The sequence below is a fragment of the Pleurodeles waltl genome, chromosome 10, assembly GCF_031143425.1.
Source record: "Pleurodeles waltl isolate 20211129_DDA chromosome 10, aPleWal1.hap1.20221129, whole genome shotgun sequence".
Classification (NCBI taxonomy): Eukaryota; Metazoa; Chordata; class Amphibia; order Caudata; family Salamandridae; genus Pleurodeles; species Pleurodeles waltl.
The window spans coordinates 143,488,949-143,514,821 of NC_090449.1; the positions used below are offsets into that span (position 1 = coordinate 143,488,949).

General features: G+C 43.3%; 1 protein-coding gene across 4 annotated transcripts in view; it reads right to left on the reverse strand.

Annotated features, from left to right (window-relative positions):
• Positions 1-25,873, reverse strand: part of SMURF1 (SMAD specific E3 ubiquitin protein ligase 1) — a 355,902-nt gene that overhangs the window by 265,678 nt on the left and 64,351 nt on the right. Inside the window, exon 1 of one of the 4 annotated variants that reach the window (XM_069210016.1) lies at positions 2,665-2,715. The exons of the other annotated variants lie outside the window; for them this stretch is intronic. Coding sequence (XP_069066117.1) covers positions 2,665-2,710 — 46 coding nt within the window. The 5' untranslated portion in view covers positions 2,711-2,715. Of the gene's footprint in view, positions 1-2,664; positions 2,716-25,873 lie in introns of those variants that run through there. 4 annotated transcript variants of the gene reach the window in all.

Sequence of the window (25,873 nt, forward strand, 5' to 3'; positions counted from 1 at the left end):
AATATGATGTCTGTTGTCTGGCTAACACATTGTTCTAGTGTTCTCAATGTAAGCGCATGATTAATTATTTACAGGGTCGAATATGTAGCCTTATTTGACTCGCAATGATAGCATGCATTTTACCATGATTTTATCTGTATTTTGAGATGCACAGTATTTGTTTTTGCTTTTCATGGAATTTTGTATAATTTCAAATTAAAGTAAATAGAATAAAGAATAAATTAATAGAAGAGTACTTACTTAAAGTTAATAAATGGACGTCTATTTCAGATCATAGTTTTTAGGGTCGAGCGCACAAGCTTTCAGTCCCTGTTGCAATCTCTGTGGGCTTTTACCCATGCCCATGTCATGCCTGCCACTTTCATTGGTTAGTGGGCTTGCCTTTTAAAATCCGCTTGATTTCCTTAGTGAAAGGCATGCATACGTCATGCCTTTTCCGGTGTTTAGCCCTCATCGAGCGCACCGGCCAACTACTGAAAATATACGAGGCTCTATGTTTTCAGCCTGGTTTCTGCACTACTTTATCTTTTTATTTTTCCATGCAGGGCGATCGCACTGGGTTTTACATAGCACAATTGTGCTATTTATTTTCCTTTTAATTTATGTGGCAAGAAAAGACCAGTTAGGAGTTTACAACGCTAATGGCTCTAACTCGAGCAAATGCGCAACCCGTTGCTTTGCAAATGCTTGTTCAAATTTTCCTAGCAGTAGAATATTCTGCCTCAATTATAAAAATAAGTTGCAATTTTACTGATGGCTTAAAAATGGGCGTTTGTTCATAACATCCCAATGTCTGCATCTGTCCTCAACTAAGGAAACAAGCAAGCTGTGCAGCAGGGCCTTTATACAGAATACTGAGGCCCATTTAAGACGATCACCTTCAGCAGGAGCCTACTTATGTTGACTCGAACCACAACAATGGAAGCACATTGGGCAGGCTGTTCGGTGCATACCTTCTGCAACATGATTAAATTGCAATGCCTAAGAGTTATGGTGATGTCTAGGCAATGGAAGATGGTTAAATGGCAGCCGCCTCTTGCGTTCACCAAACTATACTCATGGCCACTGGAATTATGCGATTCTGCATCTGAGGCTTTTTTCCAGACAATTATAGATTTACCACACTGCCCATCTGCTGCATAATCTGTAGATATTGGCAAAAAACAGTTTCTCGCTCAAACCTATCAAATGTTACTAAAAACGAGGCAACGTGTTTGTGCGCAGTATAAGGCACTTCATAAAAATTAACTGTTCATTTTTCAGTTGCTTACAGTTTCACTTGGTTGGTGAACTGGTACTAGAGGTGTGAAACCTTTGCCCAGCATATTACCAAGTGCAAAAATTATAAAATAATGAAGTACTACTATCAAACAATGTGCTGCACTATTGCATATAATTTGACTTTTCCTGTGCATAATTTAGTCAACTCTTCTGCATTATTTGGTGCGCCCTTGACACAATTTCAGTGGTCCTGGCGATGCTGCTTGACTGTAAATTCCAGATTGCAGACATTTTGGGGGCTAGTGGTGATGTTTTGCTGTTTTATTAAAATAACATCACTTTCTCCATGCATTCAGGATTGCACTGCTTGTGACGCTAAATCCAGTGCACATAGAGTTCTCTATAGGTATATTTTAAAGATTCATATGTGCTTTACCCTTCTCCCCTAGGAGACTCAAGATATTTGGAGACACCTGTGTGTGGTTTGAAGACAGCCTTTAAGGGCAAGGTTTCAAGCCTATCCAGCCCATTTACCAGCACTATGAGGCCTCAATAGGTGAACTTTCCATTAGAATACATGTTAATGTTACCTTGCATTCATGAAGAGATTATAGCCATGTGAGTGACTCATTCATAGATATGAAAGACAGCAGTCATGGTGTGTTGTAGTTTCAGGTTAATGGTCAGTTGATACTTCTCAGGTGTGGAATTTCACACTGATTAACATGTCTTGGTAAATACAAAAGCAGACGGTAAAAATCGGCCTGTGAGGATAGTTAAGGATTGTGTCATTACTGGAAGAGAACACTGAACTGCCTTCGTTATAATTGATAAATTAGCTAATGCATCAACAGAAGGGTAGTATGGCTTGGCATCTACCACACCTTTTCAGGATGGTCTGTCTAAAATAAACTGCCCTGGTGTACTTGGAGGTGTAGTTTCATAAAGCATGTGGATGGGACAAGAAACTTCTCTACCGATGTCATCAATGGGCAAAAGTCTCTGGAAAGCATTCAGTGCGTTCCTCACTGCAATTTTATTACAGATTACAGATATAAGGAATTGGTTTTGGCTTCAGCTACATTATCATGGTGGAATTTCAAGAAAAGCGGTGGATTTAATCATCTGGAACCATTGAAATTACAACTTGCAGTTGCTCACTAAGAAATCCTTCTCATCAATATGTTTCCACACAAAGGCACACAGATCACCATGGGACCGGCCTGTGGATGGTCTCTCTGGGCTCTCATTTTTTATTTATTTTCCAATGTAACTGTGTGAAAACTACTCATTAATTAATTAAGGGATCTAGGTATGAATGTGCATCAGTACACTCCACTTTAGAAGAAAGAAGAAAAAAAAATGATATGGACATGAACCAGACACAGAAAAAGGGAGAAAAGGCGTCTAGAGGTCTTAAATCATGGCACTCAAACAACTTACTAGAACAAAATGTAGGCATAACAGAGGTCCTGCTCTTCAAGCACATAAAGGTAAACCCTATAAAAAAAAAAACTTCCAATTAATTTGATTGGTGCCTTGAACAAACCTCAATCTAGAGGCACGCTTCCTATATCCAGACCATAACAAAGGATCTAAATGTTTCTTGGCTAGACTAGAGAACCGCACTTTTCGCAGGCCTCCCCAAATTAAAACTTTCACCACAAAATGTAGTACTAAACTCAGTGGTGTGGCTAAAATCAGATTCAAATAAACATTGGGCATATATCAGTTCTAAAAATCACCAGACGAGCTACTCTTATCTTATTTTAAAAATGCATTTATCACTTAGACTTGAACTCTTTGTCATAGCCAGCAAAGAATTTAAACACCCTAACAAACTTCAAGGAACAGAAACATGATTAGCCTATTGTTGGACTTTTGCTTATGCAGGGTCATCCCCAGTCTTTTTGCCTCCTGCCTCCTATTTTTTTCTGACCTGTTGCTGTTGGCTTTTCAACTCTGAGCACTTTCCCACTGCTAACCAGTGCTAAAGTGCATATGCTCTCTGTGTGAAATTGTATGTGATTGGTTTATCCATGATTGGCATATTTGATTTACTAGTAAGTCCCTAGTAAGGTGCACTAGAGGTGCCAGGGCCTGTAAATCAAATGCTACTAGTGGGCCTGCAGCACTGGTTGTGCCACCCACATAAGTAGCTCTGTAATCATGTCTCAGACCTGCCACTGCAGTGCCTGTGTGTGTATTTTTACACTGTAAATTCGACTTGGCAAGTGTACCCACTTGCCAGGCCTAAACCTTCCCTTTTCTTACATGTAAGGCACCCCTAAGGTAGGCCCTAGGTAGCCCCAAGGGCAGGGTGCAGTGTATGGATAAGGTAGGACATATAGTAATGTGGTTTATATGTCCTGACAGTGAGATACTGCTAAATTCGTTTTTCACTGTTGCAAGGACTGTCTCTCTCATAGGATAATATGGGGGCTACCTTTAAATATGATTAAAGCGTATATTCCTCTAGAGAGTAGATGGACATGTGGAGTTTGGGGTCCCTGACCTCACAATTTAAAAATACATCTTTTAGTAAAGTTGATTTTAAGATTGTGCGTTTGAAAATGCCACTTTTAGAAAGTGAGCATTTTCTTGCTTAAACCATTCTGTGACTCTGCCTTGTTTGTGGATTCCCTGTCTGGGTCAGTTGACAGTTGGGTTGTTTTTCACCTCACACCAGACAGTGACACAAAGGGAGCTGGGGTGTAACCTGCATTTCCTGATTAGCCATCTCTGCTAGGAGGGAGGGGTGGAGTGGTCACTCATCTGAAAGGACTGTGCCTGCCTCTAACAATGCCGGCTCCAACCCCCTGGTGTGTGTCTGAGGCCTTGCCTGGGCAAGGCAGGATTTCACAAGTAGGTGTGAGTCCCCTTTGAAGAAAGGTGACTTCAAAGACTAAAATGGGTATAAGAAGGGCACCCAAATCTACAGACTTTAGAAACACTTCTGGAATCAAGAGGAACCTCTGCCTGGAGAAGAGCTGTTAGCTGAGGAGGAAGTGCTGCCCTGCCTGTGACTGTGCTTTGTGGAGCTTTCCTGCAGTGCTGCTTCTGCCAGAGTAAGAGGGCAAAGACTGGACTTTGTGTGCCTTCCATCTTGAGAAGAAATCTCCAAGGGCTTGATCTAGAGCTTGCCTCCTGTTGTTTGAAGTCTCAGGGACAGCAAAGACTTCTTTCTGCCAGCACCTGGAGCCTCTGGAGAGACTCCTACTCTGCCCTGTGGTGCCCATCCAGTTCCTGGGACCCTGAAAGGAGAAGCTGGCAGCCTAAAGACAAGAAAATCCACGCACAGAGCGCCGTGCGGGGAAAAGATAGACGCGAATCCGATCTGCGGCTGAAAAACGACGCGCCGCCAGCTCCGCGGCTGAGAAACGACGCTCGCAGGAAACGCGACTGAAGAATCGACGCACGGAACAGGAGAAACGACGCGCAGCATCGCTGACGGAGGCTGGGAGATCGCAACCTGCGCAGCTGGATCGTCAACTCATCGTGCGGCTGGATTTTTGACTCGAGTACCGCCGTGCGGAGTTATTTTCGACGCACGCCCGCCCGTGCGGGGTTATTTTTGACGCACGCCAGGTACATTTTCACTCTAGCAGCGCTAGTGTGTTTTTAAAACTACTTAAAGACTCTTTTTGATTTTTAATTAATAACTTGACTTGTGTATGGTGGACTTTTGTCGTTTTGGTCTTGTTTTGTTTAGATAAATATTTCCTATTTTTCTAAACCTGTGTTGTGTCATTTTGTAGTGTTTTCATTGAGTTACTGTGTGTGTTGGTACAAATACTTTACGCCTAGCACTCTGAGGTTAAGGCTACTGCTCTGCCAAGCTACCAAGGGGGTAAGCAGGGGTTAGCTGAGGGTGATTCTCTTTTACCCTGACTAGAGTGAGGGTCTTTGCTTGAACAGGGGGTAACCTGACTGTCAACCAAGGACCCCATTTCTAACACCTATAAATCCCAATATTTGATAAACAAAAAAATCCCCAGCCAATTCTTATTTGGTACAGCTCCAAGCATCTGGAGCACCATTCCCTCAGCACTTAGATCATCCTCAGACACTGCCTCGGAGAAAGGCTTGAATTAAATCCTGTCAAAAAGGCCACTTAATTTATTCAGACATCAGTTCGAGGTTCAAGCTCACGTTGTAACATTATTAACCAAACAAAAGAAATAGATGGGCTAAAAAACATTTGCCTTTTTCACGGAGCTCCCCATGAGGTAAACTAGGAAGAAGCTTACTATTCATAACATGGCAGATCAGCATTTGCTGCACGCTACCTGGACTTAATATTACTCGCAAATTATACACTACTATAATGACCTTGACATTTTGATAACGTTCACAACTGTCTAAGGTCCCCAGATAATGTTCCCAACTGTTTAAGGTGCCTGCTGTAGTTAACACTTCAAATGAGTTAAGAAGCAGTAACCCAACCTTGAAAAGGTTTGGGCGGAGGTCAGGCACATGGCATCAATGCAGAGTGGGTGAGCAGGGCATCATAGAGGAAACAGTGAAGCCTGCCAACTGGGGTGTTAACAGTTTAAGCCCTATGATCTGTCTGCTTGCACTTGCAAGTTAAGGCACCTCACAATGCTGATACAGAACAAAGCTGTCCCATTACGCTAGTCTCAGAGGCAACTGGTAAACCCAAGCAGCAAAGGAACCCAGAGACCACGTCAGAAGCCAAATGGACTTGTACAGGGAGCAGCATTAGGTGGTTCCTACTTGCACAAGAGCCCCATACAACAAATGTTTAATAGCTCAGTTAGACTAGTACACTACAAGGCGTAAAGAGGCAGCATATTTATGCGGTTTTAGATAAAAATGCAGTGTTTGGATGAATCTGGACTATGCAAGCAGGTGGACAAATCACAGACAGCATGCCAGCATTCTCAAACCGGGACCTCTACACTAGTGCACAAACACTGGGGTGTCATGGTGGGACTATTAAAAATGGTCTTTTCAGACACCCTGGATGTGGAGTTATTCTTGATTTACAGACAGACATGTGCGACTTAACATTGAAGCTACTGTTTACATTATTTATATATATATATATATATATATATATATATTTATTTTTTTTTTTTTTCCGAATGGTCATACTTGATAACATACAATTGTCAGCTAATTTCTACTCATGGGTATTACATATGTAGTCAAAAACAAAATTGTTTTATTTATAAGAAGTTAATGAACTAGGGTAGGTCAATCACTAAGGAAGTCCAGTACTACTTAATTTTTAAAAACCTAAGTGCCAGGGTATATTTAAATCATTAAACAACGTTTGTTGTGCGCCTTGCAAAATTAGACAAACAGCGCCACCATGTGGCAGGCCGTTATAAGATCCAGTGTTGACAAAGTGCCAGTGCTGAGCCCCGGAAACTTCCGGCTAAAATTAAGCACTGGAAAGCCTGTGGCTTGCAAAGGATATGAAGGAAAGTACGGATATGTTATTGCTGTTTTGTAAAGCACACATATGACAAATGTTTCTCGAGACAGGGTAAAAACGGCAATTAAAAAGAATACAGTTGAAGAGTTCTTAAAAAAAAAAAAAAAAAACGCATTTTCAGGGAGGTTCCGGAAAGAGCTAGGAGTACGAGGTCTACTGCTCAGCAGGAAGTTGTTAGAGTGTAGTTACCAATGCCTCATTTGTTTTTGAACTTGGAGATAAACAAGGAGGAAGGTACACAGAAGCATTTTCTTTTGTTCATGGTATTGGAAATTATATGCACTGTGAGGACGAGCATAACGAATTAAAGACAAAGGAGGGAGACACGGGAAGTCAGGCTAAACTCATAAGCATAGAAGTAATATATTTGTCCTAGGATACCCTAGCATGTTGGACAAGGTAAATCAAGTCTTCTTTCTTGAATAGCAGGTTAAAGAGAAAAGCAACAACACCCAGGTTCTAAGGCATCACTAGGAAGTGAACTTCCTAAAAATAACGGAGACCTTCTAATTCGGTCAATTCTTCCAACCGTACAACTGCAAGTATAAGGTAACATTTCATCGATTTAAACATAACGGCTGAGCTGATGAGAATTGTTTACTGATTTGTCATTTAGACTCCTCATTCAACCTCTTAACTAATGCTTGAAACAATACAACTAAAGAGTTAAGCTAGCAATACGTAAGAGCGTAGGGTCTGACATACGCCAAGTGAATAAAACAGCACAAGATGTGTTTTTATTTTAGTGTTTCCGATGTCTTTCATGTGTGAATGCTACTAGAGAGGTTAAATTCTGCCAGCTCGCAAGATATTTCAGAGTGCAAGTCTGCTCGAGGTAAAACAATTGATAACTAGTATGGTCAGAATTAACCAAAAGGGCGGGCTGTCTGATAGGTAGAGACGTTGTGTTGGGTAAGCACTTTCTTGTTGGATGCCTAACTATTTTCACTAAAAGCCCTGGCTTACGAAAGAGGCTTCTGTTGCACATGCTTAAAACATTGCCACTGGCTGAGAGGGCTGCCCTTTGATAGTGCAGCTCTCGAGCAGTTGTAAAACGTATTACAGAACGTGCGTGAAACTAGATGGCCAAACACTGGTAACTGAACAACAACCAGATGGCTGAATTCTAAACGAAACGATTGCATGGGCACAAATCTCGCCCAAGGAACTCGAAATGGAACACTACACTCCAACATGATAGGAATAAAATAGTAGACTACTAGAACAAAGTAGGACTTCACAAAAACTTTTTTTTTTAAAACACCCTGATACCACGGGTTTGGTCCTCTTCACCAGTGAATCTAAGAGTCATCAACTCACTAAAAACTACCACATACCAGACACGTGATGCGCATGCAAATAAAACAATCTATCGAAGAACCCACTCATTGCCATCACAAAATCCTCTCCCCAAATCCGTCAATCTCTTTCTCACTAAAACTTGATATTTAATCCTCACAATCCCAAAGGTTTCTTCAACTGAACCCAGTCACTCTCCCAAGCCTATTTAAGTGAAGCCTTATAGAGTTACAAAACCACATCTGAAATCTGTGCACTACTCTAATTCAAACCCAGCTCCAGAACCCGAGCAGAAACAACACAGATAGGTAATGTCCTAATATTCCTAAACAAAGGAGATTTCTACCTTTTGAGTTTTGAGTCTCCAGAAGTAGTCTGTGGAAGATGGCTCAAGACCTTCCCAGTAACCTCACTCTTGAAAGGGAACCTCACATCAGTGTTCACAATCCTCACAAATTTGAGAAAACTGACTCCTCCTGATACCTACATGAATTGGTTGAAGAAAAAAAAAAAATGCAGAATCGCAGCCAGAACCTGCATAGACAGAGCCAACAGTTCTGCTGTGGAAGATTTCCTAACTTCAAAAAACAAGCATTGCAATACATTGGATCTCGCATTTGCTCATTAGAGCTATTGGCATTGTAAACGCTTAACTGGACTTTTTTGCCACATAAATTGAAAATGAAAAGTATAACAGTTTCACATAAGCGAGCGGATTAGAAGCACCACGGGTGCCATGAGCGTGAAGGACACACAAAAGGAAAAAAGTTAGCTTGCAGTCAGACTATCGGCAATCGTGCAATTAGCCATGTAACATGGTTAATGTCCAAGGCGGAAACTAAACGGCCCCAAGGAGGCACATGCGTAAAGCATTTACCCATGATAACAAAGGATTTTTGAAGGGCAAGCCCATGAACGAGTGCTAGTGATGGGCGTGGTTAAAAGCACCATGTCAGACCTAACCAGTACAAATGCAGCACTAGCTCCAAGCTTTACCTGCACAAAAAACGGGTACAGGATAGACAGCAGCACCACCTAAATATACTTAGACTACTTTCAGTACCCCACCTACATCATATTATGTGTAATATAGAGTAAGGAATTATAAAGCTCTTTGAACACTGGAAATCTCTCAAGGTCTCAAATGGAGCTGCCTGCCAAGGTCATTTGTGGCTTACTGTCTTCCCAGTCTGGAAGACTCTTCTGGTATACTGCATCCAAATGTAAAGGAATCACCAAAAACAAACTATATAGTGCTCGAAACCATGCCTGGATCATATATATATATATATATATATATATATATATATATATATATATATATATATATATATATATATATATATATATATATCCAGATATGTTCCCTTGGCATGCTGCTACTATTTTTGAAGATCCTTACCTAGAGTACTTTGGAATATTATATCTAGTTCCCAACGTCCCACATGGGGTATTGCTACTACAATTAGAAGATGCATTTGTCATTTAGTGCAATTTAAGTGGCCTCATCAGACGTGTAGAGCTCTTCAGGCATTAAGTGAAATATAGTATTCAGTTCCGAATGGTTAATTGATTTGGTGTGATGTTTTAGAGTTTTCATTGACAGCATTGTCTCATTTTGAAAACCTTTCCTAGAGGATTGTCTTACACTGAGGAGACTTCTGGAATACTAAATGCAGTCGGAGTCTACTATGCCACAGTGCTTACATGTGGAGGACCTATATACACTATTGTGCTTCATGACTATTGGTAGTATTGTGGTTAATGCCCAACACTACCTACAGATCTGCAGGTCAAGCTCTCTAGGTAGAAACTACACTAGAATATCATTAGTGCTTATGGAAACCTCATCCAGTGTTTTACAGTGTTCTGGAAACTATCTAGAACATATTTCAGAGATTGTTGCCTCTTCCATATTGTAAAGCCTAGAGTTGAAGTGCTTTTGAAAAGGGGTTAATTACTAAAAACACAGCTCATATAGGTGGGTATCTTCTTAGTATGTCAGTGTTATAGAAGCATATGGATGAGTGAACGGGGTCACTTCATGTGAGATGGATGTATTTGTGGATGAGAACTTTGCTAAAAGTTGGCAAATAGGTGTATGTTTTGATAGGGCTGAGAGGCATAGAAATGGTGCTGTACGAAAAGTGTTAGGATTGAGTAGCACTTGAAAAGGAAGGTGGTAAAATGGATGAGTGCGTAGATGGACTAAAGATGACTCAGTGAGCGATTAGAGAGGTAAATTAGTGGACAGTTGAAAGATTACATGTTTTGAACCCTCATTAGCAACAACTTGAAGTAAACATTGCCTGCAATAGTTTATATGTCTATCAAATTGCCTGCATGAAATTGGAGCCACTAATTAAAAAAAAAAAAAAATGCTTACACTTTTGTTCCAGGGATTTCTTTCATGAACAGTTTATTAGGTCCAACACTGCATCTCAATGTTGGGGTATGGACGCCAACATGAATCACAAAATGTGCATTCTTTTCTTTTTCAGCTGTTAAATAGCAGATCAATTTGCATTTTGGGTTATTGATTTTATGCACAGTCCACTTTTGGCTAAACTAGGCCCATTGGACAAATGCGCACACATTTTCCTCTAAAAAGCTGAATAATCTAAAGGAAGTTATAGTGGGCTCAATGATTGACACCAGGTCTTGAAGCTGCAAAGCCAGGTCCCAGTCATATTTATCTCACCATGCTTGAAAACAGATCTGAGGTTCGAGTGTGAATACAGTTTTAAGTTCTAGCCAAATATCTAGCTGCGCCTTGCAGCCAAACAATTTCACTACAGGCTCATGAAATCATGACAATGTTCCAGCGGTTATTTGGTTTATCAGGTACAGGTTTGAACATCTAAGCTGTGCACAAATGTTTGGCGAGAAGGGACTTAGATCCCTGGATAAAGCTTCGGGGTTCTTTGCAATCTCTGGGAGTATTATTGGGCTTGACCTTAGGGTGAATGTACTGAAGTCCAAACCTAGATAGATAAGCAACTAACTTACTCCATCAGTATATCATTTTCTCATTCTGAAATGAGGAACTTCACACTGTTTGGAAATGGTGTGGAAATGTTTGGAAATGGTCCCAGACTGAAATCAACCAGTGATTCTTTCTCCAAAGCAATGACAGATCTTTCGACCTAGGCATGATATGTTACCACAAACCTGAATGGGGACTCTTATTATTTTTTTTTTTTTGTAATGTATTGCCCCAAAAGCCAAACCCTAGTTTTCTTTTTTGTTCTGAATGTGAATAAACGCAATTGGTGGCCTAACGATCAACTCCAAAATGGAAGTAAAAAGTTTTGAAGACCTCCTTTTTCTTCTCATTCTGGTGACAAGACTGATCATGACCCCTTTCTAGTGGTAGCTCACAAAGGACGCCTGCACTGGGATCGCAACAGGAAGGTGATCCTCATGCAGGCATCCACCTGCTATAACCAGGAACTGACTTACGTGGAGGAGTTGCCCCAGGAGTAGGGGCAATTGCTCACCTCAACTAAAGAATATCGCAATCTTTCAGCCTCTCTTGGGGAATGTGAAGGGGGTGGGGGTTGGTAACTCGACTCTGCACCCCCAAAGGTGTAGAAAGCACACTAGGCCATGAGCTTTCAATAAAAATGGGTAGGGCAGCTTACCCTGGCATTAGGCCATGCCTCCACTTCCTAACAGCCCTAAAGAAACCCCAAAGAAGCAATATTGTTTTAATCAGGGGAGGTGTAGAGACACTGGTAGGAATTGTGTGTATCCGCACATATGTGAAGCAGTTCCCTAACAAAAATGTGAAGGAAATCTGATGTTATGTAAATTTTGAAATGTTCACAGCATTCTGGGTTAAAAAAAACTGTAGTGGGATCCATAACAGTCCAGTCACAACACCCCTGGAAGACACCAGGGTGTCTATTTTTCAGAAATGTACGTTTTCGGTAGACTTCCCTTGATTGCAGCCAAACATGTCTAAATCTCACAGCTACCTACTAAAATGGGTCAATTTTCAATGTGATATTTTTTTCAAATATTTTTATTGCTTTTCTTATTACAAATTAAAGGTATGTACAAATGACCTAAAATCTCACAGACTAGGCACAGTCCACTTTAACATAAAAAGCCAAACTCATGGGCCACATACCCAGAGGACCTCATTCCTATTTGAAACTTGTGTTTGACTTTCTGAAAAGGACCCCAGGGCGTCCTTCCTCTTAAACCTCATCAGCAGGCAGCCTAAATGATTATCAATTTGAACTTTTTCTAGATCTGCTTTCATATTTTGCTAAGGGCTGCATACTTTAATAAACTTCTGAGGGCAGCCAAGGACCTTATAAATTATATCCTTTGACCTTACAGACAAATCCATATTGGATTCCCAAATGACATGGAACAGTCATGCCTCCCCAATGACTAACTAAATTACACCTGGCTACCATCAGAGCCACACTGCAGAAAAGGAGGGTATGTTTGTTCAAGATCTGTTCCACCCGCACCCCACATTCCAAAAGTAACCAAATGAGTTGTAGGCTACATACCTTCTCTACTTGTTGTGGATAGCTTTGCTGGACTTTCATCCAATAACCATTTATAACATAACTTACAGAAATACCCATGGGCAAAGTCCTCCTTTGGTTACAACCCTGCAAACAGACCATTTTATTTTTCATCCTCATCCAAAAGTCTGCTACTGGAATAGTAGGCTCAGTGTTGACTTTTTATTTGAAGCAGCCGCCATCTGCCCCTTATTGCCACCACCCTTGGATACTTAAATGCTACCCTTCCTCCTCACCCAAAAGAGTCTAGCCCTGGAATAGGAGGCTGTGTGTAGAATGTTTATTTGAAATAGCGAACATCTGCCCCTTATTGCCACTACCCTCGGATACTTCCACTCACTCCTGGAGTCATCATCCCTAAATTCTGCTCCCATTTCTCCCTCAGGATTGTTAAGTGGGGGAGGTTATTACTAAGCTGTGCAGTGTACATTCCTGAAATTGTATGTTTAGTCAAGTGACCTCCCCCCCAAAACCAGTATGTCCAAGCACGACCCACAATCCTAATCAGGGTACGTCAGATACACACCTCCTAAATTAAGTTGTGCTCACCCTCTGGTATCCTGGCAGAGAGCAGTCAGGCAGAACTTAAGAGGCACTGTGTTAAGTATTTGTGCAACACTAAAATCAGTAAAAAAGTGAAAACATCACACACAAAAAATACCACACCAAAGACCAGAGCAAAAAAATTCAAGAATTAGAACTTGAGTTATGAATTGAAGAATAAACTGTAAAATATTGCTTAGAAGCAATAAGCGCCTATGTTGGGTAACTGGTTGTGCCAAACCAGGGCAAACAAGAAGTTCAGGCCAACCGCAATTGAGCACAGGTCATGTAAAGGGACCAGCCTTGGACAACTGAACAAAAAATGTATCATGATCAGGGTTGCATTGCTATCAAGCACTAGGGTCTCGCATTTGTCGGAGTTACAGCTGTTGTAAACTCCCAACCAGATTTTTCCTGCATTTAAAGAAAAAAACAGCGCGATCGCGCTGTACAGTTCACACAAAGTGCATTTATTAACGTAACCGGCAAAAGTGCGATTAACGAAGTGCTCTACTTCTGCCCAGCGAGATCGCGCTCCGAAAACAGAGAGAAAGTAGTCCGCAACCACAGCGAGCCTCGCATGTTTTCCGTACTTGGTCGCTGTGCTCGAGGAGGTCTAACCACGGAAAAGGCATGACGTGTGCGTGCCTTCCACTAATCAAAAGAAGCGGATTCTGACAGGCAAGCCAACTTGCCAATGAAAGACATTGACGTCAATGGGGCTCTGAGCCCTTTCCTAATACCTAAAGCGTCTCGCTAGCGACGCAGGCTCGACCCTAAAAAACTGCGAAGCGTTGCCAAAGAGATGTGAGGTGCAGCCGAATCGAAGCAGCGATCTTCTTCTTTCAACAGCAGCGATGTGTCGGTTCGAAGTGGAATGCGCGGCTACGTATCCTGTAGCTGAAGATGTGACCATTCAGACTGTAAGGCGCTGGTTCTGAATATGATGCACTGGTTTGGATCCAGGCAGTGGTGTTGATGTGCCAGTTCTGATTCACACAACAGTGTCAATGCACCAGTTCCGACTCCCAGAATGGCATCAATGCACGAATTTCACTGAAGCAGCACTTTATATCCATTTTCAAGGGCCCAAGCCTGGATTGCCACCACTTGGGAGGGCAAGACTCACATGGGAGAATCAAGGTGCTGTAGGGAATGAGACTTCAGAAGAACATGAGGCAAGCCGGCAAGCCCTTGGAATCACTTTGGATCTGGGCTGGAGAGATGCAAGTTCAGTTCTTCTCACTATCCAAGCAAGAATGGCAGCAGACAAGCAGGTCAGCAGAGCTTGAGTTTGGCAGAGCGACAGTCCTTAAAGAAGAACAGCAGTTCTCCTTCCTGGTAGATTATCCACAGGTCCAGAAGTATACAGGGTCGGTGGCTCCTATGTCCAGTACTAAAACCCAGTTGGGCATTTGAAGTGGGGGAGACTTCAAAGAGTCCTTTGAAGTGCACAGTGTGCCTGCTCTTCCTAAGTTGTGCCAAGATACCAGAGGGTGACTCCAGACTCACTACAGGAAATATGAAGCCCTTTGTGGGGGGCAGGACACACCCCTTTCATGTGTCAGCTCTTCCCTCAAATCTTGCCTTAGATGGCCCATCAGTCACACCTAAGCTTCCTCTGTGTATGGCTGTGTGGAGGGAATGCCCAAGCCCAGCTGTCACCCACCCCAGGCAAGACATGCACCAACATGGCTAAGAAAGAAAATGCCAACTTTCAACCATTTAAAATCAGACTTCACATTAAGTTGTGATTTTAAAATGCGATTCCAGAGACACCAAACGAGAGTCCCACCTCACCCCAATTGTAAATTAGAATTATAAAATATAATAAGGCAATCCCAATGTAATCCAATGGGAGAGATAGGCCTTGAAGAAGTGAAAAATTAATTTACAAGTTTCACACTACTAGGACATGTAAAGCCTAAAAGTACATGTTCTACTTTTTAAATACACGGCAACCTGCTCTTGGGCTGTCTAGGCCATACGTTAGGGATGACTTACATTTTGAAGGGTGACATTAAGTGAGTGGCACAATCACTGTTGCAGGCCCAATAGCAATATTTAATTTACAGGCCCTGTGCTCAGGTAGTATATTCAGAACCGCTATACCCCCCCCAATCTTCAGGCTTTCTAGTTAATATATCTAGGGCCACCCTTGGTACACTTCTCACCCCCACCCACCACAGCAGTCTCATCACTTCATCCACCAAACTTAAGAACTGGATGAGAACTACGAATGGAGTGTTCTGCTTAAAACACATGAACTTAGACAAGAAAATTATTTTATAGCGGGTTGCTCTGCCTGGTATTGAAAAGGACAGCTGGTGCCAATGTCCCATGTCTCTCATACTCTTCTAATATTTATCCCAGATTTTGCATATGGAACAACACTTTGTTAGTAGTCACCTATATCCCCATACACATCAAATTCACTGTTCTCCATGTTTAAAGACATTCCCAGCCAATCCTATATTTCCGGTTAGTCAACAGATGAGCAGCAATTTACACCAGTTTATATAACCCCACCAAACACATGCCAAACACCCTCAGGATCGCTAAAACCCTTGGGATCAATTGTTCTTGGTCCGATGAATAAAGTATATCATCTGTGCATAGAGCTATAACACTCCCACTCTGGATCAAGCACAAACCACAAATCAGTGACTCAAAACGCTTCTACTTTGTCAACGGTTCCAACGCCACCGCAACAGCAGGGGAGAAAGCAGACATCTAACCTACAATCCATCACATGGTGCCATTGTCCTCGCCTTTTGCAGTCTGTCAACTGTATAGCAACCCCACCAATGGCAGGCTGGATGAACCGAACCCAATTTTCAAAAGGGGTGCTATTTCAAGGTGAAATCTTTAGGCCTCCACTATGCGTTATGTTGCAGGAATAGGAGCAGCCATACAAGTGGGGTGCCGTTTTTATTGGGAGATTAGAAAGGCAGAATAGTAGAACATTTGCTATTATCAATTGAATTTCTGTCCATTTTGTCTTCCAAATATAAGGCAGCGTGCAAGAAACACTTTCTGCAAAATGCCCTCTGAATCTGGCATAATGGGTTACCTAAACAGTTGTACAAATAATCACTATTTCTAAACTCAGTTTCTTAGGCACATTTAAAAAAATGCAGAGAATTCCGTCATACCTATGCTTCATTCATTAGGTTTGACTTTATGAATGATGTATAGGCTGTACACAGTAAAAAAAAAAATTATAAGCTGCAGCTCAGTAGTTGGCTCTGGATATCACGTTTTTGGACAACCAACATTCACTAAATAGCTTTGTGATTAGAAGGATGTGATGGACAGAACAGTTTATTACTACTGTAAATCTATCAGTTGGGCAAAAAGGTACATATGACAATGTTATCACCAACTTATATTTTATCCTAAATCTCATTATCGTTTATCTCCTCTATCAGCTTCTTTGTGAAAAACATTGAGAGTTCGATTTAAACAAACGCTTGCTGAATTAAGAGCTTTTTCTACGTTTCAGATCAGTACAGCTGTCTGAGTTCCCCAATGGGTTTCATAACCATTTCTACCACTAACTGCAAGTAGATACAGATAACAAAAAAACAGGGACTCCATTACTACTTAACCCCTTCCCCGCCACGGACGTAATGGTTACGTCCATGGCAGCGCCCGTGTGGCGCCATGGACGTAACCATTACGTCCAGGGACTGGCAGTCGGGGGAAGCGCTAGCGCTTCCCCCGAGGGCCGCCCCCCAACACCCCCAGGCCAAGGCTGAAAGGGGAATCCCTTCCCCTTTCACGCCCACCCCCCCCCCGCCCCCCCCCCATGACGTCAGCGCGCGATCGCGCGCTGATTTCATGGAAAGGGGGAATGACGCGCTGGAAGCCATTTGCTTCCAGCGCGTCAAGGGAGAAGGTGAGTATTTCACCTTCCTGCGGGGTGGGGGTGCTCTCAGAGAGGCAGAGGGAAAGGAAAGGGTTTTCCTTTCCCTCGATGTCTCTTTGAGCATTCCTGCTGCCCGATCGCGATGCGATCGGGCAGCAGGAATGCCCACTAGACACCAGGGATTTCTGTATGTGTGTGTGTGTGAGTGAATATTAGTGTAGGGGAGCGACCCCTTGGGCAAGGGTCGCTCCCCTTTGGGGGCACATGCTTTTTACGTCGTTTCTGCCCCCCCTGGGGGCAGATTGGCCCTATTTTTAGGCCGATCTGCCCCCAAGGGGGGCAGAAAGCCACTAGACACCAGGGATTTTATTGTTGATTTGTATTTTTTGTGTTGGGGGCGGCCCCTTGGGCAAGGGTCGCTCCCCTTTGGGGGCAAATGTATTTTACGTCGTTTCTGCCCCCCCTGGGGGCAGATTGGCCCTATTTTTAGGCCGATCTGCCCCCAAGGGGGGCAGAAAGCCACTAGACACCAGGGATTTTATTGTTGGTGTATTTTTTGTGTTGGGGGGCGGCCCCTTGGGCAAGGGTCGCCCCCAGGGGCCCTCATGTATTTTGGGGCAGAGAGGCCTATTTTTTTTAGGCCTTTCTGCCCCCAAGGGGGGCAGAATCCCAATAGCGCCAGAAATAGTATGTATGTATGTGTGCTTTGTGTTGGGGGGTGGCCCCTTGGGCAAGGGTCGCTCCCCCCAGGGGCGCAATGTATTTAGGCCGATCTGCCCCCAAGGGGGGCAGAAAGCCACTAGACACCAGGGATTTTATTGTTGATTTTTATTTTTTGTGTTGGGGGGTGGCCCCTTGGGCAAGGGTCGCCCCCAGGGGCCCACATGTATTTTTGGGCAGTTCTGCCCCCCTAGGGGGCAGATATGCCTATTTTTTAGGCCTTTCTGTCCCCAAGGGGGGCAGAATCCCCATAGCGCCAGGGATACTATGTATGTGTGTGTGTGCTTTGTGTGGGGGTGTGGCACCTTGGGCAAGGGTCGCCCCCCCCCAAAGGGTGCAATGTAATCTGGGTGATTTCTGCCCCCTCCCCTTGGGGGTAGATTGGCCTATTTTTTTTTTAGGCCCATCTTCCCCCAAGCAGAGAAGACTAGACACGGGAAAATGAAAAAATGGTTAGTGGCGGAGTGTTTGTCAACTGGCGAAGTATTTACTTTTATGATAATAACAGTTTTTCTCCTTTTTGTTTTAGTTCAAAGCTTTTGCTGACTTTGCTGTGGCTTGTTGCAGTTTTGGCAGTAGTTGTCCTGCGGTTTGCGTAGTTGCATGTTTTAGGTAAGTAAATAAATTTACTCCAAGTGAGTATTGTTGCAATGCATGAATGACATGTTTGTAGGTGGTGTACTGAATGCAGGATTGTGTGTGAAATTGTCCTTAGAGTTATGCACAATGATTATTGTGTTGTCTTATGTCTAATTTGCTTTTTTTTTTCTCTTTTTAGTGGGATATCGTTGGTAATTGCTGTGGCTGTGCAGAGTAGTTGCTGGTGAGTCAAGCTTTTTCAGGCAAGTGAGCAGTATAGTTTTTGAGTTTATAATTCTTAGTGATAAACCTATACTTTGTTACTTATCTTACACAGTGCTGGTTGTTGGTGGTGTATTTGTCCAGTTAATTTTAGTAGGAAGGATCATGGCCAGCCGTAGGATGACCGCTCAGCAGGTTGTTAGTGTGCTTTTTGAGTCATCTTCTGACCATGAATATGAGACTGACTCTGCATCTGAGGCAGAGGAGGAAGTGCAGGATTCTGGAAGTGAATTTTCTGTCAGAGATGAATCATCTGATGATGAAGCCACTCTCAGTGCTGATGAAGGGCCTGTTTTAGAGGAGGACAGTGATGTGCCAATGGTGCAGGAGCCAGCGGCTGAAAGGCTTCCCATTGGAAGACCTGACGCATGGGTTGCACCAAACATGGAGCAGCCACAGTTGCCTGCGTTTACTGGTTTTCCAGGGTGTCGAGTTAATACGGAAAACTTTTTGCCCGTCAACTTTTTTGAGTTGTTTATGGACGATATATTTTTGGAAGAGATTGTTGAGCAGACTAATTTGTATGCAGAGCAGTTTTTGAGGGACAACGCTGCCAGACTTAGGCCACACTCTAGAGCTAGCCGGTGGATTCCCACAAATCTGGAAGAGTTGAAAAAGTTCTTGGGTTTAACTTTTTTGATGGGGCTGATAAGGAAGCCGTCGCTGTCTTCATATTGGTCTACTAGTCCCTTGATGGCAACTGCTATATTTCCTGCCATCATGAGTCGTAACCGGTATGAGCTTCTTCTTCGGATGTTGCATTTTGTAGATAATGCTTTAGCCTTGCCACGAGATCATCCTGATTCTGACCGTCTTTTTAAGATTAGACCTGTCCTTGATCATTTGGTAGATCGGTTTTCAGAGATCTATGTTCCAGGGAAAGAAATATCTGTAGATGAGTCTTTGGTCCTGTTCAAGGGTCGTTTGGTTTTTAGGCAGTACATTCCTAGCAAGAGGGCACGGTATGGAATTAAATTGTATATGCTGTCAGAAAGTAGTACAGGATATGTTTATAATTTCCGGGTCTACACTGGTAGGGATTCCAATATTGACCCCCCTGGTTGTCCTCCCACTTTTGGAGTTAGTGAGAAAATTGTGTGGGAACTTGGTAGACGACTGTTTAACAAAGGTCACCATTTATATGTAGATAACTTCTACACTGGAGTTCGGTTGTTCAAGGAGTTGTTCAGAGTGGACACTGTTGCTTGTGGCACAATCCGCTCTAATCGGAAAGGCTATCCAAAAGAGCTTGTCTGTAAAAAACTTGAGAAGGGACAGTGCAGTGCCTTGCGGAATGATGAGCTGCTAGCTCTGAAATTTGTAGACAAGAGGGATGTATACATGCTAAGCACCATCCATGATGAGAGTACTTCACCTGTGGCTGTTTGGGGTCAGGTTGCCGAAGTGCGCAAACCTGTGTGCATCTTAGACTATAATAAGCACATGGGTGGTGTTGATAGAGTAGATCAGAGGTTAGAACCTTACACTGCTGCTCGTAAGTCTTATGTGTGGTATAAGAAATTAGCGCTTCACTTGTTCCACTTGGCAACTTTTAATGCTTTTGTTGTGTTTAAGGATAGTTCTCCAGAGTCAAGGATGACATTTGTGAAATTTCAGGAGTCTATCATAGCTAGCCTTGTTGTGCTGGAACAGGCAAGAGTTCCTAGAGAAGCAGTGGTGGAGGATGTGGCTAGATTGAAAGATCGTCACTTTGCTGAGCACATTCCTCCCACGGCCAAAAAAAACTTTCCTGCTAAGAGATGTAGAGTCTGTGCTCGAAGAGGTATCAGGAAGGAGACTAGGATGTACTGCCCTGATTGTCCTTCAAAGCCTGGGCTGTGTGTGGGTGGCTGTTTCAGGAGCTACCACACACAGAAGAATTATTGGGAAATTCCGTGAGCGTAAACTGGTGTTTTATATTTTTATATGTTCGGTTTCACGGTTGGCATTAGTCATGTATTCAGTTAGAGCTTTTGTGTTTGTAGTTTTGTACTAATTTATGATTAGTGGTTTCTTTGTTGTTTAAAAACAAAAAAAAGGGGATGGCATGTGTAGAGTGGCGCTTGGCTGGCGGCGTGGGTGTGGTGGCGCTTGGCTGGCGGTGTGTGTGGGGTGGCGCTTGGCTGGCGGTGTGTGTGGGGTGGCGCTTGGCTGGCGGTGTGTGTGGGGTGGCGCTGGGCTGGCGGTGTGTGTGGGGTGGCGCTGGGCTGGCGGTGTGTGTGGGGTGGCGCTGGGCTGGTGGTGTGGGTGGGGTGGCGCTTGGCTGGCAGTGCCGGCCAAACGCCAGTCCACACACTCATCAGCTGGTGTGATTGCTGTATCAGGCATGTGGGCGTATGAAAGTGATGGGCCCTTGACTGGCGCGGTCTGTGGATGCGAGTCTTGTAATGTGCTGGGCCCGTGGCTGGCGGCGTGAATGGTCTAGTGCATGTCATGTATGAAAGGTGTGTGAATGGACTGTAAAGCGGTTGGTGCCTTGTCGTGGCTTTACAGCTCACGAGCTGTGAGTCATTGGTTCAGTTTTTTGGCCTTTCAGTTATTACCAGTGCATTTCACTTTTGTGAAATCTCTTGTTAATAAAATTTGATCTACTGAACCATCACTCACCCTCGTGCCAAATCCAACCAGTATGTGTGGTACAAATGACAAAACCTGCTCCGCTGTAATCAGGCGTCGCAGCACACTTGAGACACGCTAGGTGCCTCAGGTGGGACCCCGATGATGAAGCATGCCACCAACTTGGTTGGTGGGTGAGGGGTCTTCTTCACATAACCTAAGTGTGTTTCTTTTCACAATTTTAGTGTTTGGCACATCACGGACGTATGTGCACACATCAAAGTGATATATTCCAAAAATACCTGTGTTTGGGGGGGAGGGCCCACCTATGTTTTTGGTCCTGGGTGCGGCCGTCATGTAGGGAAACCTACAAAACCCAGAAACTTTTTAAAACTAGGCACCACAAGGAGTCTAGGGAGGTGTGGCTTGTGTGGCTCCCCCAACATTTTCTTACCCAGACTCCTCTGTAAACCTCACAATTTGCATAAAAAAGCATATTTTCCTGATTTTTCTTAGTAGGATCACCGCTCCAGCACAAAATTCCTACTCCCCAGTTTTCCCCTCAGTCTCCCAAGTAAAATGACACCTCACTTATGTGGGTCCCCAAAGCAGAGTCCGTCTAAAGATGTATAAAAGAATATGCCCTTATAAACTTGCTGTGCTATCCCTTCTATCCCTTCAGGTTTTGGGCCTTATTATGTTGCAGGCACCTGGGCCACCCACACAAGTGAGGTATCATTTTTATCGGGAGACTTGGGGGAACGCTGGGTGGAAGGAAATTTGTGGCTCCTATCAGATTCCAGAACTTTCTGCCACAGAAATGTGAGGAACATGTGTTTTTTTAGCCAAATTTTGAGGTTTGCAAAGGATTCTGGGTAACAGAACCTGGTCCGAGCCCCGCAAGTCACCCCTACTTGGATTCCCCTAGGTCTCTAGTTTTCAGAAATGCACTGGTTTGGTAGGTTTCCCTAGGCGCCGGGTGAGCTACAGGCCAAAATCCGCAGGTAGGCACTGTTTTCTCCCAAAATTGTGGATGTGTCCACGTTGCGCTTTGGGGTGTTTCCTGTCGCAGGCGCTAGGCCTACCCACGCAAGTGAGGTATCATTTTTATCGGGAGACTTGGGGGAACGCTGGGTGGAAGGAAATTTGTAGCTCCTCTCAGATTCCAGAACTTTCTGCCACAGAAATGTGAGGGACATGTGTTTTTTGAGCCAAATTTTGAGGTTTGCAAAGGATTCTGGGTAACAGAACCTGGTCCGAGCCCCGCAAGTCACCCCTCCTTGGATCCCCCTAGGTCTCTAGTTTTCAGAAATGCACAGGTTTGGTAGGTTTCCCTAGGTGGCGGCTGAGCTAGAGGCCAAAATCTACAGGTAGTCACTTTGCTAAAAACAGCTCTGTTTTCTGTGATATGTCCACGTTGTGTTTTGGGGCATATCCTGTCGCGGGCGCTAGGCCTACCCACACAAGTGAGGTATCATTTTTATCGGGAGACGTGGGGGAACGCTGGGTGGAAGGAAATTTGTAGCTCCTCTCAGATTCCAGAACTTTCTGCCACAGAAATGTGAGGAACATGTGTTTTTTTAGCCAAATTTTGAGGTTTGCAAAGGATTCTGGGTAACAGAACCTGGTCCGAGCCCCGCAAGTCACCCCTCCTTGGATCCCCCTTGGTCTCTAGTTTTCAGAAATGCACAGGTTTGGTAGGTTTCCCTAGGTGCCGGCTGAGCTAGAGGCCAAAATCTACAGGTAGGCACTTCGCAAAAAACACCTCTGTTTTTTTCCAAAATTTAGGATATGTCCACGTTGTGTTTTGGGGCATATCCTGTCGCGGGCGCTAGGCCTACCCACACAAGTGAGGTATCATTTTTATCGGGAGACGTGGGGGAACGCTGGGTGGAAGGAAATTTGTAGCTCCTCTCAGATTCCAGAACTTTCTGCCACAGAAATGTGAGGAACATGTGTTTTTTTAGCCAAATTTTGAGGTTTGCAAAGGATTCTGGGTAACAGAACCTGGTCCGAGCCACACAAGTCACCCCTCCTTGGATTCCCCTAGGTCTCTAGTTTTCAGAAATGCACAGGTTTGGTAGGTTTCCCTAGGTGCCGGCTGAGCTAGAGGCCAAAATCTACAGCTAGTCACTTTGCTAAAAACAGCTCTGTTTTCTGTGATGTGTCCACGTTGTGTTTTGGGGCATATCCTGTCGCGGGCGCTAGGCCTACCCAAACAAGTGAGGTATCATTTTTATCGGGAGACTTGGGGGAACATAGAATAGCAAAACAAGTGTTATTGCCCCTTGTCTTTCTCTACATTTATTCCTTCCAAATATAGGGGTGTGTGTAAAAAAGACATCTATTTGAGAAATTCCATGTAATTCACGTGCTACTATGGTCACCCCGGAATTCAGAGATGTGCAAATAACCACTGCTCCTCAACACCTTATCTTGTGCCCTTTTTGGAAATGCAAAGGTTTTCTTGATAGCTATTTTTTACTCCTTATATTTCAGCAAATGAATTACTGTATACCCGGTATAGAATGAAAACGCACTGCAGGGTGCAGCTCATTTATTGGCTCTGGGTTCCTCGGGTTCTTGATGAACCTACAAACCCTATATATCCCCGCAACCAGAGGAGTCCAGCAGACGTAACGGTATATTGCTTTCGATAATCTGACATTGCAGGGAAAAGTTACAGAGTAAAAAGTAGAGAAAAATTGATGTTTTTTTCACCTCAATTTCAATATTTTTCTTTTTCAGCTGTTATTTTCTGTAGGAAACCCTTGTAGGATCTACACAAATGACCCCTTGCTGAATTCAGAATTTTGTCTACTTTTCAGAAATGTTTAGGTTTCTGGGATCCAGCATTGGTTTCATGACCATTCCGGTCACTGACTGGAAGGAGGCTGAAAGCACAAAAAATTGCACAAATGGGGTATGCCCCAGTAAAATGCCACAATTGTGTTGAAAAATTGGGTTTTCGGATTCAAGTCTGCCTGTTCCTGAAAGCTGTGAAGCTGCTGAGTTTAGCACCGCAAACCCTTTGTTGATGCCATTTTCAGGGGAAAAACCACAAGCCTTCTTCTGCAGCCCCTTTTTCCAATTTTTTTTGAAAAAAACGAAATTTTCACTGTATTTTGGCCAATTTCTTGGCCTCCTTCAGGGGAACCCACAAAGTCTGGGTACCTTTAGAATCGCTAGGATGTTGGAAAAAAAGGACGCAAATTTGGCTTGGTTAGCTTATGTGGACAAAAAGTTATGAGGGCCTAAGCGCGAACTGCCCCAAATAGGCAAAAAAAGGCCTGGCACAGGAGTGGGAAAAGGCCTGGCAGCGAAGTGGTTAAAAATTAAAAAATAAACAATGGTAACAAAAAAAAACAAAAAAATCTCAACTTTGCCTGAATACCTTTGTTGGAAAAAAAAAGAAAAAAAAAAAAAGGCTTAAGCACCGAGAGCCACATGTACTAACACATTTTCCCCATGGACACAAAAAGGGTAAACTCTTTGATACATCTGGCCCCAAGTTCCCAAACTTCAAAACAAAAGGGACGCAATTTAAAACAAGTGTTTGAAATGCAATAGGTCTCGCATTTGCTTTAGTTAGAGGCATTGTAAATGCATAACTGGATTTTTCTTGCCACATAAATTGGTCAACTCTAAAACAATTTGGTCCTTTCTGGCAGATAAATCCAGTGGCCCTGCATACATTCACCTTCATCTATCTGCAGCAAAAAATGAAAATATTGCCATTATTTATTATATTTATATGGTTATTTTGGGGTCCCCCAACCTAGTGTGGGGCCCCATAGATAACCTAGGCAGTGAGAGCACGTCGTGCTGATGTTGGTCCCATTGTTCCAGTACCACCACACAGTGAGTTATAGGCAAAAATATTTTGTAAAAGGAATGCCCCGCAAAGCATCATAGGCGAGGGAGTGCAGCAAATATTGTATTATCCTGACTGTAATGCTCATAATAAAAAACAGCATTTGTAAGAAACATGGTCATGTAACCATAACATTAGCCCCCTAGAGAGCATATCACTTGAAAAGTGAATGGCAGAAAGTAATGTAGTGTAACCATATATTTAGCCCTCAGAGGGCATAGTGCATTACCCATTTTCAGGGCTACTTCAATAATATTACAAACAAGGCCCTTAAAAACAGAAACTACTCCCAGCCATAAAACAAAAGTTCCAGCCATGAAAGTTTATAAAAACAATGAATGTTGGCAGATGTTACTATTTTGAAGCCCCCCACCTAGTGTCGGCACCCAGAGATGACCTAGACAGAAAGAGCATGCTGAGCAGAACAGTTTGGTGGTGGTCTTATTGCTGTAGGACTACCACAGGCTGAATTATAGGCCAAAATGATTTGTAATAGAAATGCCCTGCAAAGCATTGTGGCCAGAGTTTCCCGGGTGCAGTGAATATTGTAGTATTGGCTCTCCCGCTGTGCCAGGACAGCTGAGTTGAGGATTTTGTGTTTTTTCTGTTTAAAATGCACCAGTTTGTATATGTTTCAACTGCTAAACCTGTACGCAAGTGTTACTCGTATAAAGCGCTCTTCCGAGCAAGTTTGCGCTACATGAAACTTCATGTACGTAAGTGGAACTCATGTAAAGAGCTCTTCTAATCAAGTTCACTACATATGAAACTTAAAAATTAAAAAAACGGATGTAGGTTACAAATCTACTGATAAGTATAACATTTTTCTTTTTTTTTTTTTAAACACAACAACAACAAAAAAGTGTGCCTGCTGTCCAGCATGGCTGAAAGTTTTTGGCATGGAGTGGGGGAGTACT